General features: G+C 35.8%; 1 protein-coding gene across 7 annotated transcripts in view; it reads left to right on the top strand.

The window, feature by feature from the left end:
* LOC149550827 (HAD-superfamily hydrolase, subfamily IG, 5'-nucleotidase) overlaps positions 1-21,892 on the top strand; it is a 405,317-nt gene that overhangs the window by 363,058 nt on the left and 20,367 nt on the right. For all 7 annotated transcript variants that reach the window (XM_089786391.1, XM_089786394.1, XM_089786392.1 and 4 more), the window contains one exon: positions 7,071-7,131. In XM_089786391.1, coding sequence (XP_089642517.1) covers positions 7,071-7,131 — 61 coding nt within the window. The remainder of the gene's footprint in view (positions 1-7,070; positions 7,132-21,892) is intronic.

Here is a 21,892-nt window from a genome sequence, read left to right as displayed (position 1 = left end):
CCGAATGTAGAAGGTGAACCAAAACCTGCTGATCGGAAAAGGAAGACAGGTGGAGGTGGGTTAGAGGTAATTGGTAAAGAAGGGCATAGATCTTTTGAATGTCCAATTAGTAGGACAGCTGCTGTTGTGAATGAGGTTGTAGTCCAAGACAGTTAGCCTGAGCAAGGAAAAAGTTTGCTAGCTCGGCAAGTGTTGGTTGGTGAGAGGACATTGGATCCTTGTCAAAGGACTAGTTTGTTTAGGACTCATTGTAAGTCTGGTGGTAAAGTTTGCAAGGTGATTGTGGATGGTGGTAGTACTATATTGTCCCCTTGTCTACTTCTCGTTGGATTTGTGACTTATTCAAAAATATCAGAATTGGTTATAATTTATTGGGATTGATATGAACATGAAAAATGTACTTCTAATATGTATCAATAATTGAAATCCAATAAAGATATCCCTATAGGAGTATATACTGTTATCTTACACCCATAAACTGTGATTCCATACCTTTTATGACTTATAACTTGTGATCATATTAGTTTGTATAACTACAATGTCATTAGAAGTTTCTATCTCCACGATGAACTTGATATTTTCCTCTATATGAGTGTGAACTATTTCTAATAATGCTTGTAGTCTTTGCTAATGGCTCAACCTTTTATCCAGTATATACTTGATACGTGCAGTTTTAACCCCTGATGATCTCTTTGCCTCACCAATATTACTAATCGGTGTAGTGTCTCTTAATAGATGCTTATAATAATTATTAAATCAATGATTATCTTCTATTTTCTACTCCCGGAGGTTTATGTCTGAGATGTCCGTATAAGATTAGAATGTTTGTAAGTGGTGAATCAATATCTTCTTCCTTAGTCGTTTAACGATTATTGCTGACGAATGGAGAAAGGCAACCCACGAAATCTATGACTGTCTACTTGCTTATCGCTGCATGAATATTTTTCTATTTGTGTTCTCCAGTCGTCCACCCAAAATAATGGAGAAATTGCTCGATGCCTTATTTCTCTAAGACGTTCTCTATCTGCCGAAAGTTCTGCAATATGTTTGCTGAAGTATACTTAAGAGCCTTTTGTCTTATTTGATGGTGTTCGATCGGTGTCCTGATGATTTCTTCCCCTTCTATTCTTTTTCCTTCCCCGGCTGGGCGTACTTGTTATCCTACTCGACATCTTCCCTCTCCCGTAATGGTCGTGGTTGTCTGCAAACAGATGCCTTTGTTCGACAAGATTCCCCAGTGATAGAGTTTGAGGTCTGACTATTTTTTTTTTCGCCCCTCGACTTTGACTTATCTTTGCCCCTTTATCCCCCTTGGAGTTCTGTGTCTTGTTCAATATAGATAGAATTAAAGGTCACAAATTTTGCTTGAGTTGTTTGTTATTTTGATTATCACATATTTTATACATTATTAAATATTATATTACATTGTATTTATTATGTCATATGAGTAATAATATTTAATATTTTATTATTATTTGTTATTCTATAATATTAGTATATATAATAATAGGTTATTACTATTAATATTGTAATTTATATTTTATTATCTATATATTACAATCTTGATTTATAATTTGATATATATTGTACTATATATTTAAATAATGTTATTACTGATATATTATTATATATATTTTACTTACCATTGGTTATTATTTATTTTTTAATTAAGAATTATTTGTTGTTAAATCATATAAATAGGGGGACATGACAAGTATGGTGTAATGTCCCCCTTGGTATAGTTTGGAAATTTGGAACAATTTCTTTTCAAGGCACTTTCTAGAAAACCTTTTCTCTTCTTCAAACCTTATTATGTTATCTAATATGATTGATGCAAGCTTAGGTAATTGATAAGATATATGTAGATATTGGTATTATTGTTTCAAGAACAATACATAGGTTAGATCACTTGTAAGAATATATTTAATTTCAATTTATCGGCATCCTTGATTTGAGGATTAAATATATATTGGGTGATTAGATCTTTTTATACTGGTGAATACTTTACACAAATATGTACTTATATGTAGTGACAACTTTTTACTTCTAGCAATACGCTTTTCTTCAGATATGGATATTATACAGCTATAATAAAAATATCCGCCCAGTAATGGTTTGTCTATGAATGGTGCTTTATTCTGTTGATATATGTTGATTGTATGTCCAATATTACTAACTTAAAAAGGTACGAATTCTTCTCTCTTTTCTATTTATCTATACAGAGGATGTTGTAATTTGAAGATAGATTTCTTAGTAGCAGATGACTTTTTTTGTGATATTATCTCTTCTCTCTATTGTTTATTCTGTTGATAAAAACAATCATCAGCCACTGACTATGAATGGTTATATACGCTTCTCCTAATAATTATCCGTATTATCTCATATCCCATGTCTTCCTGTCTATATTTGTGGTGTATGGTGTATTGTCTGATCTTATAATTATCTCCCAATCATGTCTGAATATATTCATGCCTAACTATATAGGATATCTATCATGTATATTCGATGTGTCTATATCTTCCCTGAACCATCCTCTATTTATATTTCTTTGTGTAAGGGGGTACAACTGTTTGAATCGACGCCCAACCCATATTCGTGTGATTGTCCATATTGTAGCATGCTGACGATGCTCGTATTTGACTCTGATATGGAGCGTCATGGACCACTTCCTATCCAATATGTTATAGCCATTCAATTGTATGAGATCACAGGTGACGTATAAACTCAGAAGAGAGACGCGTCGGTTCAACCCTTCATAGTTCTGTAGTGTATTCTCCATATAGATTAATTGGTTTATAGACGTTGATTATCGGTGATTTCATTTAATCAATTGGTAATGTTTTTGTTTCCCAATAATTGTATCTAATCAATAACAGATGATTGTATTCGAGTTATCTATTATTGTCATTCCTCCATATAAGATTTATATTGTCATTTATTAAATGTATTATTTTGTTGATATTATTAATGATAACAATATATTCAATTTAATAATTAGCTATATTATAATTAGTATAATTTAGTTATTATTTTTATCATCATCATTATTATTATATATTTAATTTATTATTATTATTTCTTTCTTTCTTTATTCAATGTTTATCAATTGATATAATATTATATCCATTTGATATAAGATAACAATAAATATATATATTTAATATTTGTTTATTTTATTTTATCAATGCAATCGTAATTATAACTTATATTTATTGATTTATTTATCTTATATTAACTTTATTATTATAAAAATTGATCTTGGAGATGGGGACATTACATACGGATAACCTTGTTGCTGAGGAGATGGTTCAGAAACTTGGTTTGAAGAGAATGAGACATCCTTATAGGATTGGCTGGTTGTGAGGTGAGCGTGCTTTGGAAGTAAGAGAGCAATGCCTTGTTGATTTCCAGATTGGGCAGTGTAAGGATCAAGTGTTGTGTGATATTGTGGGCATGAATAGTTGTCATGTGTTTCTTGGTAGACCTTGGCAGTATGATTGCAGGGCTGTGCATGATTGTATCAAGAATGTGTTTATTGTTGAGAAAGGTGGCAGAAAGTTTTCCCTAATTCCTTTGCAAAATGAAGAGCTCAATAGGAGGAACCTAAGTATTGGCAGCCGAGTTGAGTTGGCAGATTTTGAGAAGGTTGGAGATCAGTGTGGAAAACAGACTTGTAACACACCTAAGTTGGATGTGAAGAAGCAAAAGAAAAATAAGGGAAAGAGTGTACAAGTTCAAGATTTGGAGGACATGTATGTGAAGAACCAATTTGGGATTTATGTGTTGAATCTTAGATGATGTTCTTCCAATTACTAGAACATCTTTTCGAACCTGGGGTGTCTGATGTAGGAGCATCCTAGGCTTTCTTGCAATCCTGCATGTTGGAGCCGAGTGCCAATGATTTTCAATTTTCTGTTGCTATCGAGCTGGTTAGTGCATGCCGAGTTACTGTAACGCTAAGGGATGTCGAGTTACTATAGCTCTTAGTGGGTGCCGAATTACTATAGCTTTTAGTGGGTGCTAGAAACAAAGAAAAAGACACATCGGGGACCCCAAACTCTTGATTTTATTACCAGAAAACAACCATTTTTCGATCTGGGTTCACCAACAGTTAGACACAGGGTATCCTTTCCCTCCCTTTCCCTTTCCCTTTCCCCCCCTTTCTTCCCTTTCTTCCCATTAACTATGGCTAGTAAAGGCATCCTATCGACTACGGCTAGATCCCATTGACTATGGCTAGTAAAGGCATCTCATTGACTACGGCTAGTAAAGGATAGTAAAGGAAGGCTAGTAAAGGCTAGATCCCATCGACTACGACTAGTAAAGGCTAGTTAATATCCACCTACCCTTTACATCCCATCGACTACAACCAGTAAAGGATAGTAAAGGAAGGCTAGTAAAGGCTAGTAGCATAGCTTTTTTAAGTTTCACCATTGTGGTAATAATAGGCTAGGCAGCAAAGGCATTGACAACATCACTAGCTACACCCTAGTAACAGATAAAGATGGAGAGTCACCATCCTGCCTAATAGAATTTCCAGGTTGATAACCAATAGCATTACAACTCCAGTTGCCCTTTCCCTTATAATAGTAGGGCTCTAGCCAGGGTGGTGCATTCCTTATGGTTTGTCTTGTAGTAGGGGAAGCAGATCCAGTTAGGCCTAGGGTGGAGTTTGCATTTCACCTCTACAATGTAATAGCTGGGATGTGCCCCTAACCTAGTTTGGATGATTGGCTGGGACCTATTCATCAAAGAGCATAGACCCCCCCTTTTAATTCCCTAGAATTCTATGGGCTATAAGCAGATAGATTATTGTCAGGGCCTACTATAGATGTGTAAGGGCTACATCTAGGCAAGACTATAGGCATAATACTAGTTATAAGTAAGTCCATTCGAAGCAGGATCTCATCTCAAGGGACAGAAACCCACCATATAGCTAGGCACCCGGTTGGGGTCCTAGGGAGACCAGGTATGTGCAAACTCGGGCACCTTCAACTAATATACCGCTACCAGCCGCCCTACTATTCTAACGGCAGGGTCCTGCCACCCATGGTCCTATTATTATAGCAGGGTGAAACATGGTAGTGGTGCAAAGGGGTTGGGAATTTTAGTTTGATGTCAAGCAAGAACAAGCAAGATGTGTGAACCTGTGGATGTTGAGTGCTCTTGTATGTGTCGAGTGCCAGTATTGGTTTTATTTTTGTTCATGCCGAGTTGTCTGTAAGCCGACTTTTGGGCATTTAATTTATCTATGGGATTTTAATTTGTGTTGTGGCTGACTTGTGGCCCGACATATATTTAATGTAAGGGATTTAATTTAGTTTGTAATGAGCTGGGCCGACTTGTGGCTTAGATGGGTATAAGGGGTTTTGTGGAGTCTTTAGGTGGTAGTGATTCATTCCAATTTGAAGAAGGGGATGAAGTATAGATGCAAATTTTGAAGAGCTAGGGCTACGGCTTGAGAACTAGAGGACTGCTTGGTGGACCTGAGGGTACAAGTGCGGATTCTTCTTGGTGTTCTTATCCAGTTGTGAACCTGGACTAGTTGGAATCGAGTTTGTAAGTGGATCCTGTTGGATCTTGCATAACTGATTTTATAATTGCTGTTTGTATATGGCCCTAACCCAACAGGCCTTATAGCCGGGCATATTACATGTAATTCTTTACATCTATGAATAAAGAATTGTGATTTGGTATCAAATATTGCATTATTGTTGTTTTGTTGTGTTTCCACTGTGTGGTTATTTGCTGGGGGTTTGGACATCTCCTTTGGGGATTCTCATGCCTTGCACTATGTCATCAATATTTGCCATGTTTGGATAGATCTTGTATATAAGATTACAAGACTTAGACTTGGCAAGTTGATTTGACTTAAGACTCAAACTCCACAAAGAATGAACAAATTAAAAAAAGGTACAAATAAAGAAATGTTTAAATATTTAAAGCTTGAATATGCACCCTTCAATAAATCAACTTCAAAGACATAATACACTTGTTAATTGGAAGCTACTTTGAATCATAAACAAAAATCACAACATACTATTGTACTGAAGAATTTTTTATCACTGGCTATATGTCAAGTCTTGCACTTGTATTGTAAATAAGTTTGCAAATATTGCTATCACTAGAGGAACATTACTGAGGGTAGGGATTGCATTAATAAACTGTAAGAACCTCTACCAGTTCTAATCTCACATATGTAGCTTTGAATTTGTCAAACACTTGGTTAATCATCTCAGACTGAAATGTTTATAAATTCTTTATAAACATTATATCAAACACACACTGTATCCTATTAGCAAGAAAAATACTGTTGTGAACTTCATATACAAAACATTGGCATTCTGTCATACACTTGGTCAGCCATATAATTCTATGACATTCACTTATCACACAGAGACATTTTAACAAACAATTTGTATGCTTCTCTCCGACTATAAGCAAAAGACAGTTCCTTTGCTTGAGTCACATGGCTGCTATTACTAAATAGAGAGTAACAATGAAGACATCAAATTCTGCTAACAAATGCAACCAATTCGCTACTAACTTGTTTCAGATTTGTGTAAGAATCAGATTTGACATACATATTCATATAAGCTTGCAAAGAAAGCCTGCAGCTGAGAAATCAGTTATTATTTCAAATGCTATTGCAGTACAAACTTTCAGATTTTAATTCGCAATTGCAGTTAGCTGGCCTTCTTCATACCTAGATTTTGTTTTGTTATTTTTCTACCTAGAATTGTTGTTTGTCTGTAGATTCACAGTTCTTCTTCAATCTTGCCTCACTTTCCCTGTTTTCGCATTTCTTGTCACCTATTGTTGTAAAACTGCCAATAGTATAGTATTAGAAGATAGGTCTATCCAAAGTGTCCCATGCTAATCTAATATGCAGGCCAAGGTTTGAACATTTCCTTTATCTAGGAAGGAAGAAGTAAACAAATTTCTTGTGTGAACCCTTGAAAGGTTATTTGTGGCTTTTCAATTACGACTTATAATGAAGAAAATGGAAGATTTGTAGGATATCATACTAAATATTAGTTGAATAATATATTTGCATTTTTCCATTGCAGATTTCAGGAGAATGGTGAAGAGAGACAGCATCAAATTTCTTGTAAAATCAAGGAGCTCCAGGTTGTTATATATATATGTTCATTATCAATCTCTTGAATAATTCATTATCAATCTCTTGATTAAAGAATTTTTATCTTATATATTATATAATATAACTATGCAAACGAAAATCTTCTCTCTTATAATATACCCCCCAATTGTAGAATCTTGTGCAGTCTGATCCTTCCACTGAATTCTGTGTTTTTTATTGCAAGTCTAATGCTTTTTTGAATTAATGAAGGTTATAATGGTTTTTCTTTGCTTTTAATGTAAAGATTTGCAATACCAGAGGAAAAATCAACCAAAGCTGATAACAACAATTTTAAGGATCTAAACATTTAACTGTGAAAATCTGATAAATTTCATTTGCTTCAAACAAATACATGTCCGTATCACTGTTGTTATGAGCCAGATGCTGCTATGGGATGTTGCTGATCATTTATGACAGCCAGATCACAACCAGTTTCCTCCTGGTAATTTACTAGTAAACCTTTGCAAAATGGAAACTGCCAAATGCTACCCCTAATCGCTGAGAAATCTGAACTGATCTGCTATATCCCTCCTCAGATGTCCAAGCTAAGAGTTTATGAATGATGTTTGAGGCTGTAAGGCTAGCTATAGGTGTCTGTAATGCTTAAAACCTGACTTACTTGATTCGCACCCTAGACCCACGAACTGGGTCCAGGCTTGTGTGGGAGTTCATGTAATGTCCCCTTTTTAGCATTCATAGCATGATGTTGTCGTTAGCCTATTTCCCCACGGTCCCATAGGCTAACTAGAACATTAAAAGGACTTAGAGGCCATTTGGCCTAGATAGTTTCAGTTGCAGGTCTTTTTGAGGGGTTTTGAGGCAACTTTGGGCATACTTACTATTTATAGTAAGTCATCTTGGGCATGGGCGGACATCTAGTGGCAACGGTATCTCGATGGTAATTGTTTAAAATCGACAAGAAGACTTGTTTATCACTGATAAGATTTGTTATGCATTGATAAAGCTATTTTATAAAGTTAAATTTAAAAATTTAACTTTATTAATGCATAGACTATAGTTTGTGAGAAATATTTAAATTAAAAGAGTCCCCTTTACTTTATAACACATTGGAGACATAAGTTACATAAAGGGAGTTATGTTTTATCCCACATTGAGAAAACGAAGGATGGAGCCCTTGTGAGAACACTATAAAAGAAATGGAAGAGCTTCTTTTAACCATGCTTGGAAAATATCAAAGAAATTGGGAAATTTTTTGGAGATTATGTCTCAATAGTTTGAAGGACGAAATCCCTTCAAGCTGAAAATCCTGACGCCATTGAAAGATACGGACTTGAGATTCAACATGGTAGCAGTCCGAAAAAGCAGATACGAAAAAGCAGTCCGAAAGAAGCAGTTCAAAAAAGCGGATCCGAAAAAGTAGTTCGAAAAAAAAAATCAGAAAAGCAAAGCCGAAGGGGCAGCATTGAAGGAAATTATTACAGCCATCTACAACCAAGTTCCTTTGTTAGTATGGTTTTTTTAGGGTGTTATAAGTTTCAGCTATAAGTGTGCATTATACCAGCATTATCATTTTGTAATCCATGTAAATGCCAAAAGTCTTGGCCATATTTCACGAGCGTTGTATTAGAAATTTCATTGCAAATTAAGAAGATAATAGTTGCTGGTGTCATTTAAGCAATTCAATAATATTATTTATCAGCTAGTTAGTTTGCACACCAACTGTTTGTAAAAATGCCAGTTGGCTGTAGGTGTTTATTTCTCATGCTTAGATCATATATATGCACTGAATATTGTCAAAAATTAGTAGCACACTCATGTTAGGCCATTGTGTAGTCCATTTGGAGTCTTCTAGCACAAGATTCTCATTGATGCAAATTGAAAAAGAGTCATTTAAAGCCAGCTAAAATATTATATCAGTCATACGTCCCTTGCATGTGAATTGTTTGATGAAATTCCTTGAGCTTTCATCAGCATTTTTTGAGAGTAGATTTGAGGAGGGTCATTACAGTTCAAGCTAGGTCCGTGCAATGTCTGTACCTAGACCTATGGGTTTGCTTGGGTCTGCACGCCCAGACCCATGCGGACACACAAGTCCGAGCACAGACCCTGCATAGACCCAATCTAGACCCGAGAGGATCCAACATGAACTTGTCGGAACCAGCAGTCCATAAAAATTAGTAGGCCCAAAAAACATAAAAAACACATTTTTACATTAATTTTTTCTTTCTAACCCTAAAATGGTCCCACATAAAGCCTCCAAATGCATTTCATTTCACATTTGCTCTTTCATTTTGCTCTTTCATTTTGCTTTCTCCATCTTGCCCGTCTGAACTATGGTGATTCTATTCAAAGGAGATCGATTGTGGAGTGCCAAATACCATCCACAGAAAAGACTTGCATGTGCAAGGTATGCATTTCAACCATATTCATTAGTTTTTTGATCAATTGTTTCAAGTTTTGCAGTCTTGAGTTTTTTCCAAGTTTGTGAAGAAGTTTTGAAGTATGTTTTTTTCCAAATTTTCTAATAAATTACAATGTGTAGTCAAAGCTCAGTTGGTGGGGAGGGATCTCAAAAATTTAAAATTGATAAAGGGTATCCTCTATCAAACACTACAAGAATTTATCAACTTCTTGGAGGTGGGGGGTTTAATTGGAAATGTAATTTTTGATACCCACAATATAGAAGCTCCTACTCCTGAGTCAAGCTTCATTTTTCCAGCCTTGGGGATAAAGGGATTAATCTATGTTAGGGACTAGGGCCATATAAGAAGGGGTTGTCAAGTTGGGCAAATAGCAACATTCATAAAAGAACAAGAAAATGCTGAAAAATTGGTTGCAAAAGGAAAACAAGGTGGTTATAGTACTGGGAAACAAAAAACAATAACACTGCCCTTTCAACAGGCTCTAGACATCCTTTCTTGCCTATGCCTTCTAGGGAGGATGAAGATGTAGACGAACCACAAACCACCACTCACAAGAATGGTCCATTAGATAAGGCAGTTCAAAATGAGGCAAGAGTTATTTCTGATGAAAAAAATTCATGTTGCCTCTATGGGAAGGGTCTTTCATTCCACTTAGTCAAATCACCTTATTGGAGGGAGATGGTGAGAAAAATAAATAATGCACCTTTTGGTTATATAGGTCTTGGTTAAAAAGTTGTGCACCCCCTTATTGCATAAAGAGAAAAAATGTAGAGGCCCAACTAAAACCAATTAGAGATTCTTGGGTTTAAATATGTGTATCTATTCTTTCCAGTGGATGGAAATATTGTGAAAACCATCTATTATTCAATGTAATTGTTGTGTCCCCAAGGGGTCAATGTTTTTGAAAGAGGTTGACTATGAAGGAAAAGTAACAGATGTAGAGTTCATTGTGAAGATTCTCATTGATTCCATAGAATCAATGGGCCATGATAAGGTTTTCCAAGTAATTATGGACAATGCAAAAGTTTGCAGGGTTGCAGGTGCTTTGGTAGAGGCTAGATATGGTTACATCTTTTGGACACTGTGCACTGTCCACTTGCTCAATTTGGTGATGCAAGCAATTAGCACCCAATTAGAATGAAACAAATATATGAGGGTGAGGAGATTCAAATGTTTGTGACAAACCACCATATGTCACAAGTAGTTTTCAGAACTTTCTCGAGATTGGAATTATTGAAGGTAAATTTTAAAATTTTAATTATTTAGTTTCATTTTATCATTATATGTCATGATTTACATAATTGAATAAAATATTTTGTGTTGTTTACATATTTAAATGTGTTATTAACTTACTATTAACATGTTCTTACGTGGCTGAAACTCAGTTTGCATCTCACACAATTGTTCTTAGACGACTTGTGAGGGTGAAAGAGGTATTGTCACAGATGGTTATTAGTAACCAGTGGGGTATTTGGAAGCAATCAAATAAAGTGAGGACCCGAAAAATGAAGGCAATGATACTGGATGAGATTGGTGGCCTCGTGTGGATTATGGATTAGATTTTACTGAACTATCATGTTTATGCTTTATTTTGCTGACATTGATGATCCATGCTTGGGGGATATCTATGATAGCATGGGCGCAATGTTGGAGAAAATAAAATTGGTAAGTTCTAATACATTCCTTTATCCTTGTTTATTGAGATATCTAAATTGGCATAACTTACATGAACTTCATTTGATATCCCAGGTCATACAAAGGAGAGAGAATGATCCTGAGGACACCTTGTACAAAAAGGTGGAAGCAATTGTTCATCATCATAGGAACAAGATGACCACACCTTTGCAACTCTTAGCATATGCCCTATCTATGAGGTACTAAAGCGCAAAAGTACTTGCTATTCTAGGTAGAGCGACACCATATAGAAATATTGAGGTTGTTAGTGGGTACAAGAGGGCATTTAGTAGATTTAACCTCCTAGCATATGCTTTATCTCTGAGGCACTATAGTGCAAAAGTACTTTCTATTCTAGGTAGAGTGCCACCATATAGAGATGTTGAGGTTGTTAGTGCGTACAAGAGGACATTAGTAGATTCTTCAATGATCCAGAGGTGGGGGGAAATGTTGTGAGAGAATTTGGATTGTTTATCTTAGGAAATGATGCAAGCCCTACTACCATCAATGACCGAAGCAAAATGGATGCTATTACATGGTGGTAGCTTTATGGGCAAGATTATATGTACCTCCAAACTCTTGCAATTAAGATCATATCACAAGTAAGTTTTTAAGTTTTTTTTTTTTTTTTTTGGCCACTTGCATCGGAGAATTACTCACTTAACACTCTTGAATTTATCTCGATTTTTTTACTTTTAATTTTATTGGTTTCCTGTCTAGGTTATGAGCTCTTCTACTATCAAGCAGAATTGGAGTACATACTCCTTTATCCACTCAACGAAGTGTAATTGGTTGGCTGCAAAAAAAAGCAAAAGACTTGGTGTTTATTCACGCCAGCTTTGGGATGTAGCACTCAAGTTTGCCGACTTGGATTTGACCATTCTGAAGTTTGCTAGAGCCACTTTGCTTGATGTGGATTATGATGATGACATAACACCCTCCAGTGCTAGTAGAATCGGTTTGAGTTCTACTGATGATGTTGATCTACCACTTCCAACTAATGAAGACCCCATTGATGCCGATTTTTTTGATAATCCATTGATGATTGATGAACATTATTTGAATTTTCATTTTGTTATTCAGTAATTCAATGTGATAATTTCCTTTAGAATCATGAGCATAGATCAATGATCAAGCATCATACTATGAAATGATTTAGTTTTACAACTTTGTATATTTCATATATATATATATATATATATATATATATATATATATATATATATACGCACCCATTTGTACCATAATAGAAAAAAAATTCCATGTATCAATGTATCAATTTCTCATATCCAAATCCGTCCCCGAACCCAAACTCGTAATTTAGCTTAAAATCATTATGATTTTCACTAACAATTCCCTAGATAGCAACCAATCTGCAACAACAAGGAGAAATGATACCACTATCTATTTGGAAGACCTAAACCCTAGCATGCAGATTCAAATACAATAATGTTGAAATTTTGGGCAATATGACTGGCTACTAAAAAGTAGACAATTGATACTCAAAGCCTTCCAAATGGATTTGCAAATTGCTTATGTAAATTTTTCCCAATACTTATCTGATCCAATAATTAACTTCATTGGTTCAAATTGTAAATGCAATCTACGTGTATTTAATTACCTTTGGGTGGTTTCTCACACCTATAGGCATTCAACCTCTAAGAGATTTTGTTCTCATAAGGGTGGATCTACTAAAAGAATCTTCTTAAAGATCTCACACTTCTTTCATTGGCATGACTCATGCAGAGACTATTGAGGGTGTTGTGGTATAGGTTTGATGACAAGAAGATTAGTTATTGTGTTGTCTTTGATGCCAACTAAGTCTTGTGTTGGTTAAAAGTGTTTCGGATGAGCTAATAAGTGTTTGAGTACTTGAATCCAGTGTTGTGATTGAAATTTTAGCATGCAATTCTTATGGGATACTTAGAGATGTCTCTAGATGTTTTATGTTGGTTCCCAAAGGTTTGCAACATTTATGGAGAGAGCTATGATCAATTGAAGATTGACAGAGAAACCAAAAGAATAGACAGCTACAAAGGATGAGTGATTTGACTAATCTATCAAATCGGTGTGGTTTTTGGTGTTGAGGTTCAGTATAAATTATCTTAACTAAGCTATGAGATTGTTGTTGCAATCACAAGAGAATTGCAGTACCGGAAGGCATATTTTCAAAAAACAAAAGATTGTTTAGTGGAGTGAAAATTACTCAGAACAGTTGGTGTTAGATCCTCAAGCAGTGATGATGCAATTGGTTGTGGTGAATCTTTTTGTATTTCAGGCATCATGGTGATGTGGCAGATCTGATGTGTAATCATGAGTTGGCTTCACTTCGATCATGCTAATCAGATTTATCGAGATTATGAAATAGTGTTGGAAAGAGTTAAGAAGTTTGAGTGTTCTTGATCAAATTGATGTGCAGATGCATTTGGAGGCCAACATGGATTTGTAAATGTTTTATTATTGTTTGGTAATATGGTTAGGTGGACTAGGTTGAAGTATGAAGATTCAAAAGATGAAAGTCAAATGTAATTAGTTTGTAAAAGGTGGTGGCCGCCCTAGTTAGTGAAAATGTATTTATATCCAGTATGATGGATTATGAAGTTGTATATCATGCATGCTAGGGTGTGATCAAGAGAAGAATGTGAAGAGTTTGCAAGAGAAGCATAGATTGAGCTTAATTGGATCTGTACTAGTTGTTGGTGTTTCAAAACATTAGGTTTCAAAAACCCAATGATGAAAACACAATACATCTAGGGGCAGCTAATTCCCATCTACAACATACCCATTCAAACACCAGGCCCAACTATAAGGCTATACTCCTACTTCAAGCTCTGCAAGACCTAGGCAGGTGAACCACAAATTCTTCATATGGTACCAGCGTCAAAGCATACAACTGGATCTATATAGCAGATTATACCCCTGAATCTTCTATGCATATGCAAACAACATAAACATGAAATAGCTGGAATCATGACATATGAACTAGATAAGCTAAGTGAGGGTAACTCTTTTCAGCTCCTAAATAGAAAGGGAAAAGGATTCTGATTATAAATTTGATTTCAACATAACCAAGACATGAACAACAAAACACATCGATCCTAGAGTTGATCAGTGCCTTATCTATTTGGCAATTCCACTAATCACTAACACACATCCTTGGAAATCATTGATACATTTCATATATCAAGACTTCCAGATCTATCCATTCATCTTGTGAATCAGACATCTAAATCACTTTTGAATCTCATACTCAACGTATCCCTTCATGAAATCTACAACCCTATGATGATAAACTAAGCATTTACATGACTCCTTGAATCACAAACAAAATATATCAACACATACACCCCAAAAATAGGATGCAACTGAGTTTCATGCTCTTCGTTCACAAAACACAAAAGATTACGGACTACATGAATAGGAGACGAGATTCGGATTGAAGATAAAACTTGCTTCTGCACTTTTATTTATTTCCTTGAAACAAATACATAAAGGATGCATGAAATTGAATTATAAAATTGTTGAATAGACTAGAACTATCTATATTCTCATTAGCTATTGTTCATTACATGAGAAAAATGTTGAAGAATGGTGGAAACCCAACTAAGAACCTGCTCAAAGAACTTGCGAACCAACCCTAGAGAAAGAGAAGAGAAGAGAATATAAAGATAGGAAGCAATCCCAGATCAGATTAGATGTTGCCATTTTTCCATTTGAAAAGTTTCCGTTTGTTGATGTAGAACTTCTTTCTACTCTCTCTCTAACTAAAAATCAGATCCTTTTCTTGCTGCTGAAGAATGCTTGAAAATATCTTCAAAATGATAGAAACATGTAACTGATTAAGATGCCAAATCTGATATTAAAGCAAGGGCAAAAACACCCACTAAAATGACCTCTAGAGGCAAAATGAGACTCTCAGAAATATTTTCCTCCAAATGTAGAGCCAACAAACTTCATTTCTGCTCTTCTAACTGAATTAGATGCTTAATAATGAAAATTGCTCATTTTGTTGAGAATGCCCCCCATTTTACAAATCTGCTTGTAGCTCTTATCACTGAATACCTGTGCATTTTTTACTGCATGTCTAGATAGCTCGTCTTCTCTCGATTCCAATGGTATACTACACTCTATCTTTCTGATAAAAATTGCCCCTCTGGCATGCATTTGAAGTTCCAAGCCCCAACTCATTGAATAGAGCTTTAAAATGAAAAATTTTAAAAGTATATAGTTGAAACTATAGAATATTTTCAAATTTATTTAAATTTTTCACCTTAGGCTTTGCACATTCAAACTTTGAAAGAAAAACAATAGAAAAATGATTTTTTAATCATTTCATCTTTTTACTTTTATCTCTGAATTTGGGTCAAACCCCAATTGACTGCCATGTGTCAATTTGTGATTCGTCGGATTGACCACATCATCACTACCTTGTTGGAGTGCCCTACCACGTGTCAACTCCTCGCATTGTCACAGGCTTAACCCTTAACCCCTGCGACCTAGCAAAACATGCATTTTCGCATCGTCGGAACCCTTCTTCGCTAACTGCGGTTAACTGGCATGACCATGCAAAATAAGGTTTTTCGTATGGTCGGGGCACTTTTTCAACTTAACATTTATTGCTTGCGACCTTGCGATGTGGTTAAGTTGATTGTTTTCCCACCGTCATGCGGTTACTACCAGATTGCGCAGTTAACCCCGCAAAGCTACACCTAATCGCCATGTCACATGGTGACATCATCCTTCTCTTTGGCTGCAGTTTTGTTTTAAAATTTGCATATGTCATCATTACATCACTGATAGTTGTCATCCATCCACAGGTAGGTGGGCCCCATGCAAGCACTTGTGGCTTCCAAAAGCTGCGGTGTCTTTTAGACACTTGTGTATATTGCATTGATGTATTTAAACATTAGAAAGGGACACCCCACAGTCAATGTGGGATAAAAGATTTCATTGTCCCTCACATTTTCCTTTGTTGTGCGTTCACACCTTGCATCTACTCCTCTTCCTTTGTTGTTCCTCTCCTTCACCCCCTTCATGCGGAAAGTGCCACACCTCATCCAAATCAAAAACCTATATCGTCAACACTAGTGCAAACAAAACCCATATGAGTGAAAAAAGGGTATCAGCCATGCTTTCAAAAGATTGACACATTATAAGTAGATTCTAGTTTGCATCGTGGTGGTTCGACAAACATTATATTCTCTCAAACACAACTTTCCCCTTCAACTAAAGATTTGCAAGATTGAGCACTCTTCCGTAAGTTCTGAAATAAAACTTTGATTTATGCTATCTTTGGGATTTGTTGATTTCTGATTGGGAAGGGACATCTAAAGTGTCGTAAATAGATCATAGAAGTGGCGTCTTTTTGTGCTTTTCTCTACACTTGCAAAATGCTCTACAACTACCATCCAATCCTCCTATGCAAAAGTCACCTTACAAAATGACCACTAGGGGATAGATGAACATAAACTAGGAACTTCTGGCACCTGGGACACGTTGCTCTCTCAGTCCAAAATCTTGACATTGACCTTGCATGTTGTCCCGTCCTTCCACTCTCTGCTTGCCATACCTTGGCTTGTCATTAGATCTTTGTTTGGGTCTCTCATTATAAGGCTTGGGAGGATTGGGATCAGGTGTTATAACCCCATTGTTATATCTATCACCTGCAAATATTCCAAGTTTAGGGTCACCATAGCCATCTGGAAGTACCCAATTAACAAGAGGTTGCTCCTTGAGTCTCTCCGATGTAGCTTCATCAATATTGCATTGAAATCTAGTATATGTGGTTGTACTCAAGGCATATATTTTCTTTTTAGCTTCCTCTTGAGCACCGGCTGCTTTACATTCTTAGTGTATTGGCACAATCTCCCTACGAGGATCCAAGTATCTACTGTTGTTGTTAATTTGGGCATCACCATATGATCCAAAATGTTATAAGGTGTTGAAGCCAGTAGTAACTTATCCCATGTCCAATGACTTAGCACCACATCACTTCGAGCCACACCTCCTCTGTTCTTGCGGATAATCAAATGGGACGGTCTTTTTTCTTGCCAAGTGCCAAAGGAGATAACTCAACTTTGATCTTAGAAGAAGCTCCCCAAATAAATCGGGCTAACCCATAGATCCAAGACCAGCTGGCTCGAACTTCTTTAGAAAACATGAGTATTGTTGCAAGAAATCCTGTCTAGGTAGAAAAGTCACTCATGAATTAATAATAGAGAAGCAAAGGATTTCCAAATATTGAGGTTAAAATAAAGATTTTGAATATTTATCGCTTGGTGTTGAAAAGGAATGTTAGTTTCTCTCTACTGCATATTTAAGATCTGTGCATGCCTTAATTCCTATCATTCTTTGCATTCATGCTCATTTTGCTTATACATCTAAAAAAAGTCTCCATCCTTTACTCTTAAATAGTAGTTCATTGTCTGGTTCGAGCTCATAGCTTTGTATTATTGAACATTGGTCAATATAGTGGGCTCGAGGAGTTAAAATTTTCTCAACACAGGTGCCTAGAAACAATTAAAAATTATAATTGCGAGCACCTGAAAACTATGATAGGACTATTTGATCTTCCAATGCTAGAGAAGATACCAGATACTAGAATATGTTCATTGGAAAGAATGAAGCTTTTATATTGCAGTAATGAATGCATTCGCGACTATATTCTCAATATGGAGGTATTGGATCTTCGAGATTCTCAATTTTCTTTTTGAAGTTTTAAGTTCCTCTTTGACTTCTAGATTTAATACCCCATACCCATTTGATTTTAAAAAAAATTGCATACATGATAAACTTATCAAATCATTATTAACCTTGGGCTTTGTAACATTTTCTACCTCAACATCTTGTCAATCTGATTAAATTCAGCCGGACCCCCAAAGTGGGTCCGGCTAAAAAAATTTTGAACTGAAACACCTGACCTTTCCAACTAATCAGATGAACATCTAGCATTGACTGAAATCAATTTGCATCACTAAGTCAATCTTTAAAACTCATTTTTTACCTTTCCTGCAAATGCCAATTTTGTGCCAAGGAGTCCTCTGACTGGCCTTAAAAACTGATAGAAACACCTGACTAAGCTCTGAAATTAGACATGTTGATTCTTTGTTCCACATTCTTGCACCTGTCAGATTTCATGTCATGACGACACCTAGGTCAAAAGATACTGACCATCAAAGTTGCCTTCGTGAAAATACCTACAAGCAAACATGTCAGAAAACAATAAATCACATTTGGTTTTGGCTTCAAAAACAAGTCAACCAGACACTTGGAAGCACGAAAACTGGGGCAGTAGTTCACTGTCACGAGGAGTATAAATTTGCGATTTGGGCTCATGATGAATAACTGGGTGCATTTGGCATGTGGTCAAAGCGGGGTACTTGGATTTGCAGAACTGGGAACACTGGCAAGATATTGATTTTCTCAAATGGAATGGATCTAGGAAAGTGTGCAAACGGATTCGTCAAGACTTGCAAATTGGTACACTTAAATTATTTTCAAAGTAGAACATAGTGGTACAACCTGTTTGGTTCAAACAATCGCAGATTCAAAGTTATGACATCCCGAACAAGGTTACTAATCAATCTGCACTTAATGACACCAATAAAACTTCACAAATTGCAAATGGAATCACGTTTGAAAACTAATCAAACGGATTCATCATATTCTCGAATCTGGAACATAACATCTAACCCCTAGAATGCAATTCAAAAGGAAATTTCTCATTTCGGTCAACTGGGTCAAAGTGATAACTGGTCATACAGGGCCTCCCAAAATTCTAAACAATTTACATCAGCATGACAACAGTAAACAACTAACTTTGAGGGATTCAAAAACTAGTCAAAATATATCGAAATGACTTGAAATTTGAAACATAGGTTCTCAGATATGTGTATTAAACACTCCCAAAGCGGCGAGTCATGAAACATTACTGGGTGCAAGATATTCAATTGCAAACTAGACCTCCTGTTGTTGTTTGACACTAAGGCAAAAATGCAGATCTGAACATTGCTTAAAACAAAATGCCACGGAATGACTCGGAATGGCAATTTATCATTATGAGATGAATGCATATACTCAATGCAAGGTGTTAGAAACATAAAACACCTCTTAGGCTTCAAAACAACAGCCGGGTACACATGTATTAAATGTGCTTATATGGGCTCAAATTGACTCAAGCTCAAAATGGTACTCAAAATGGGAATGCAATTTTGATTCCCAACACTAGCAAAACTATTGTACTTGTTGAATCCTAACATGTTCTCCAGTTAAAATCCCTTAGCTAGGTAGATCCGAATAGGTCTGAAATTGAAATCTCCTACCTAGACAACTCTTTGACTAGGATTTGAAATCCCTTATTTGGGTTACTCCTAAAAGGGTAAAGCTCCTAACAAAGGTAAATCCCTTAACTGACTGACTCCTAAGAAGGTCTTTCCCCTAATAGGGCATTGCAAAGCTCCTAATAGGGCATACTTCAAAACAATGCAAATTGTTGTGGGTACTAATTCTCATTGTGATTTTTTCCTCTAACCAAGGGTTTCCACGAAAAAATATTGGTAGTCTTGTGTTGCATATTTGGATGGCTTTATTTGTTTCGTTGTTTATTATTGCACAACTTATAAGTTGATGAATGTTGTTGATTGGTTGATGAAAAGTTTGGATTTGGTATAGTACTAATTCACCCCCCTCTTAGTAATTTTGGACCTTATAATACTAACATTTTCACCAATTGAAATTCTCAAATCTGCATAATCCAAATGACTTTCCTTCATTTTCCATTTAATTTGTTTTGCTATTCAAACTCCTCCTAGGTTTCTCCCCTTTTGAATAAAATATTTTATTTTATCAAAATGCTTTTCCTAACAATGTATAAGGAGGATTAATTGTTCATTAGAAAACAAACAATTTAAATTTATAACTTATGAGTTCCTTCTCCAAGGGACTTGTAATAACCCCCTTCATTTTAATTTATTATTATGTCATAAGGGATGATAATAGCTCACTTTATTTTATTGTAATCTAACATAGGAAATAATTTTATTATTTCCTAATTTATTCATAACTCACTCGTCTAGACCCTAATTTGAATTTTGTCTCCTGTGCATAGATGATGTCTAACCACCGTGAGTTAATTGGCACTCTCTTTCCAAAACTTTGGAACTTTCCTAAAAAATAGGAACCACATCAAAAGTGTCCAAGTTGATCTTGGGGGTCTTTTGATGTGCTTGGTCAACTCCCCAGTCCATCCCTAAAAAATAGGGATTCCTCCTAAAATCTAGGAGATTGTGCCAAACTAGCCAAATTGTTTCACAAAACCCATACATGATTCCATAACCTCTCTATTAGTCCCCTATGCAATCTACTGACCTTTAGGAAATAGATAGTAGGCCAACTCTGCTAGAAACAATGACACTAAAAAGGTGCAAAAATGGGGACACTACATCTTGGAAGTCTAAAATCCTATAGTAGCATGTCCTTATTTATTGTCGTAGTAGTATTTGTATCATTGTAGTATTTTTTGATTTTGTTGTTCTCAATCCCTCTCTTCCCAAAGTCTTGAAGGAGGATGAAGTCTCGTGTGATAAGCCTTGGCAGCCATTGCAATAGACACTCAAACTCCTTGTTGATGGTGAGGTTGTCCAAGATAGCATCCTGAGGGACCTCCTTGACAAGATTGTTCTTCTGAATGTACCCTTGTAATGAGATGCTAGAAAGATTTCTTACATCTCATATCACTTGATCATCACCTTCTTCATTATATTTTAATAGTCTGTCAATAGGTTTTCCCATTAGAAAGCCATGATTCTCACCTATGAATTGCATTGTACCAAATTTCGGATCGACAATGATGCCAAATGTTTACTCGCCTATTTTACTTTATAGGATTGTGAAGTAAACAAAAATATATATTTACATAACATAGGAATTGAATTAACTTGCAACATGTTCATAAGATATAGCTTTACTTAGCCATTCTCATAGCAATCCTAACCATGAACAAGTACATATAAATAGTAGAGTGATACTAGTTTAGGCTAGTAATTGTCAATCACTACCGATTGACAATTAACTACTCGGTTAGGAACTAGCACCACAAAACAAAACATATTAATTACTTATTTAGCCAACTTTTTTAGTGTAATCTAGTCTTTGTTGACTACAACAATGTAAGGAATATGTGAAGTTTCTACAATATATAATGAATTTGTAAGGAATATTCTCTATTACATGGCTTGTATAATCAAGGAGGAAGTTTTTTCAATGGCTCCAAGGAAAGTGCTTTGGTTCAAGGAAATGGTAATTGATCTATAGGCTCTTGGGACTTCTTAAATGAAACAACATAGTTAGATTTGACACAAAAAGCTCCCAAAGTACAACTATCACAAAATTTAGCATGCTCCTCCTAGGTTCAAACTTCTGTACATCTAGCCTTCAATGTCCAAGTTGGATGCAACAAAAGGTCAAACTAGCTTTCTCAAACACTATACACTCAGTGGTGAGGCTACATTTACTCCAGGAATCAACAAAAGCAACCTGCAATATAAAGCCACAAATGGAACCCCCTAGAATTTGGTCTCTTAACTTTTCTAATTCTCCAGATTATCCAAGGATGCAAGAGAAGAGCTTACATAGAATTGAGAAGAAGACAAGCTTATAGAAACCCTCTTGTTTTGGTATCACGTAAGATTTTCCT

The sequence above is a fragment of the Cupressus sempervirens genome, chromosome 6, assembly GCF_028749045.1.
Source record: "Cupressus sempervirens isolate cs-2001-9-10 chromosome 6, ASM2874904v1, whole genome shotgun sequence".
Lineage (NCBI taxonomy): Eukaryota > Viridiplantae > Streptophyta > Pinopsida > Cupressales > Cupressaceae > Cupressus > Cupressus sempervirens.
The sequence above is the reverse complement of the archived record's forward strand: the minus strand, read 5'-3'. Positions and strand labels throughout refer to the sequence as shown.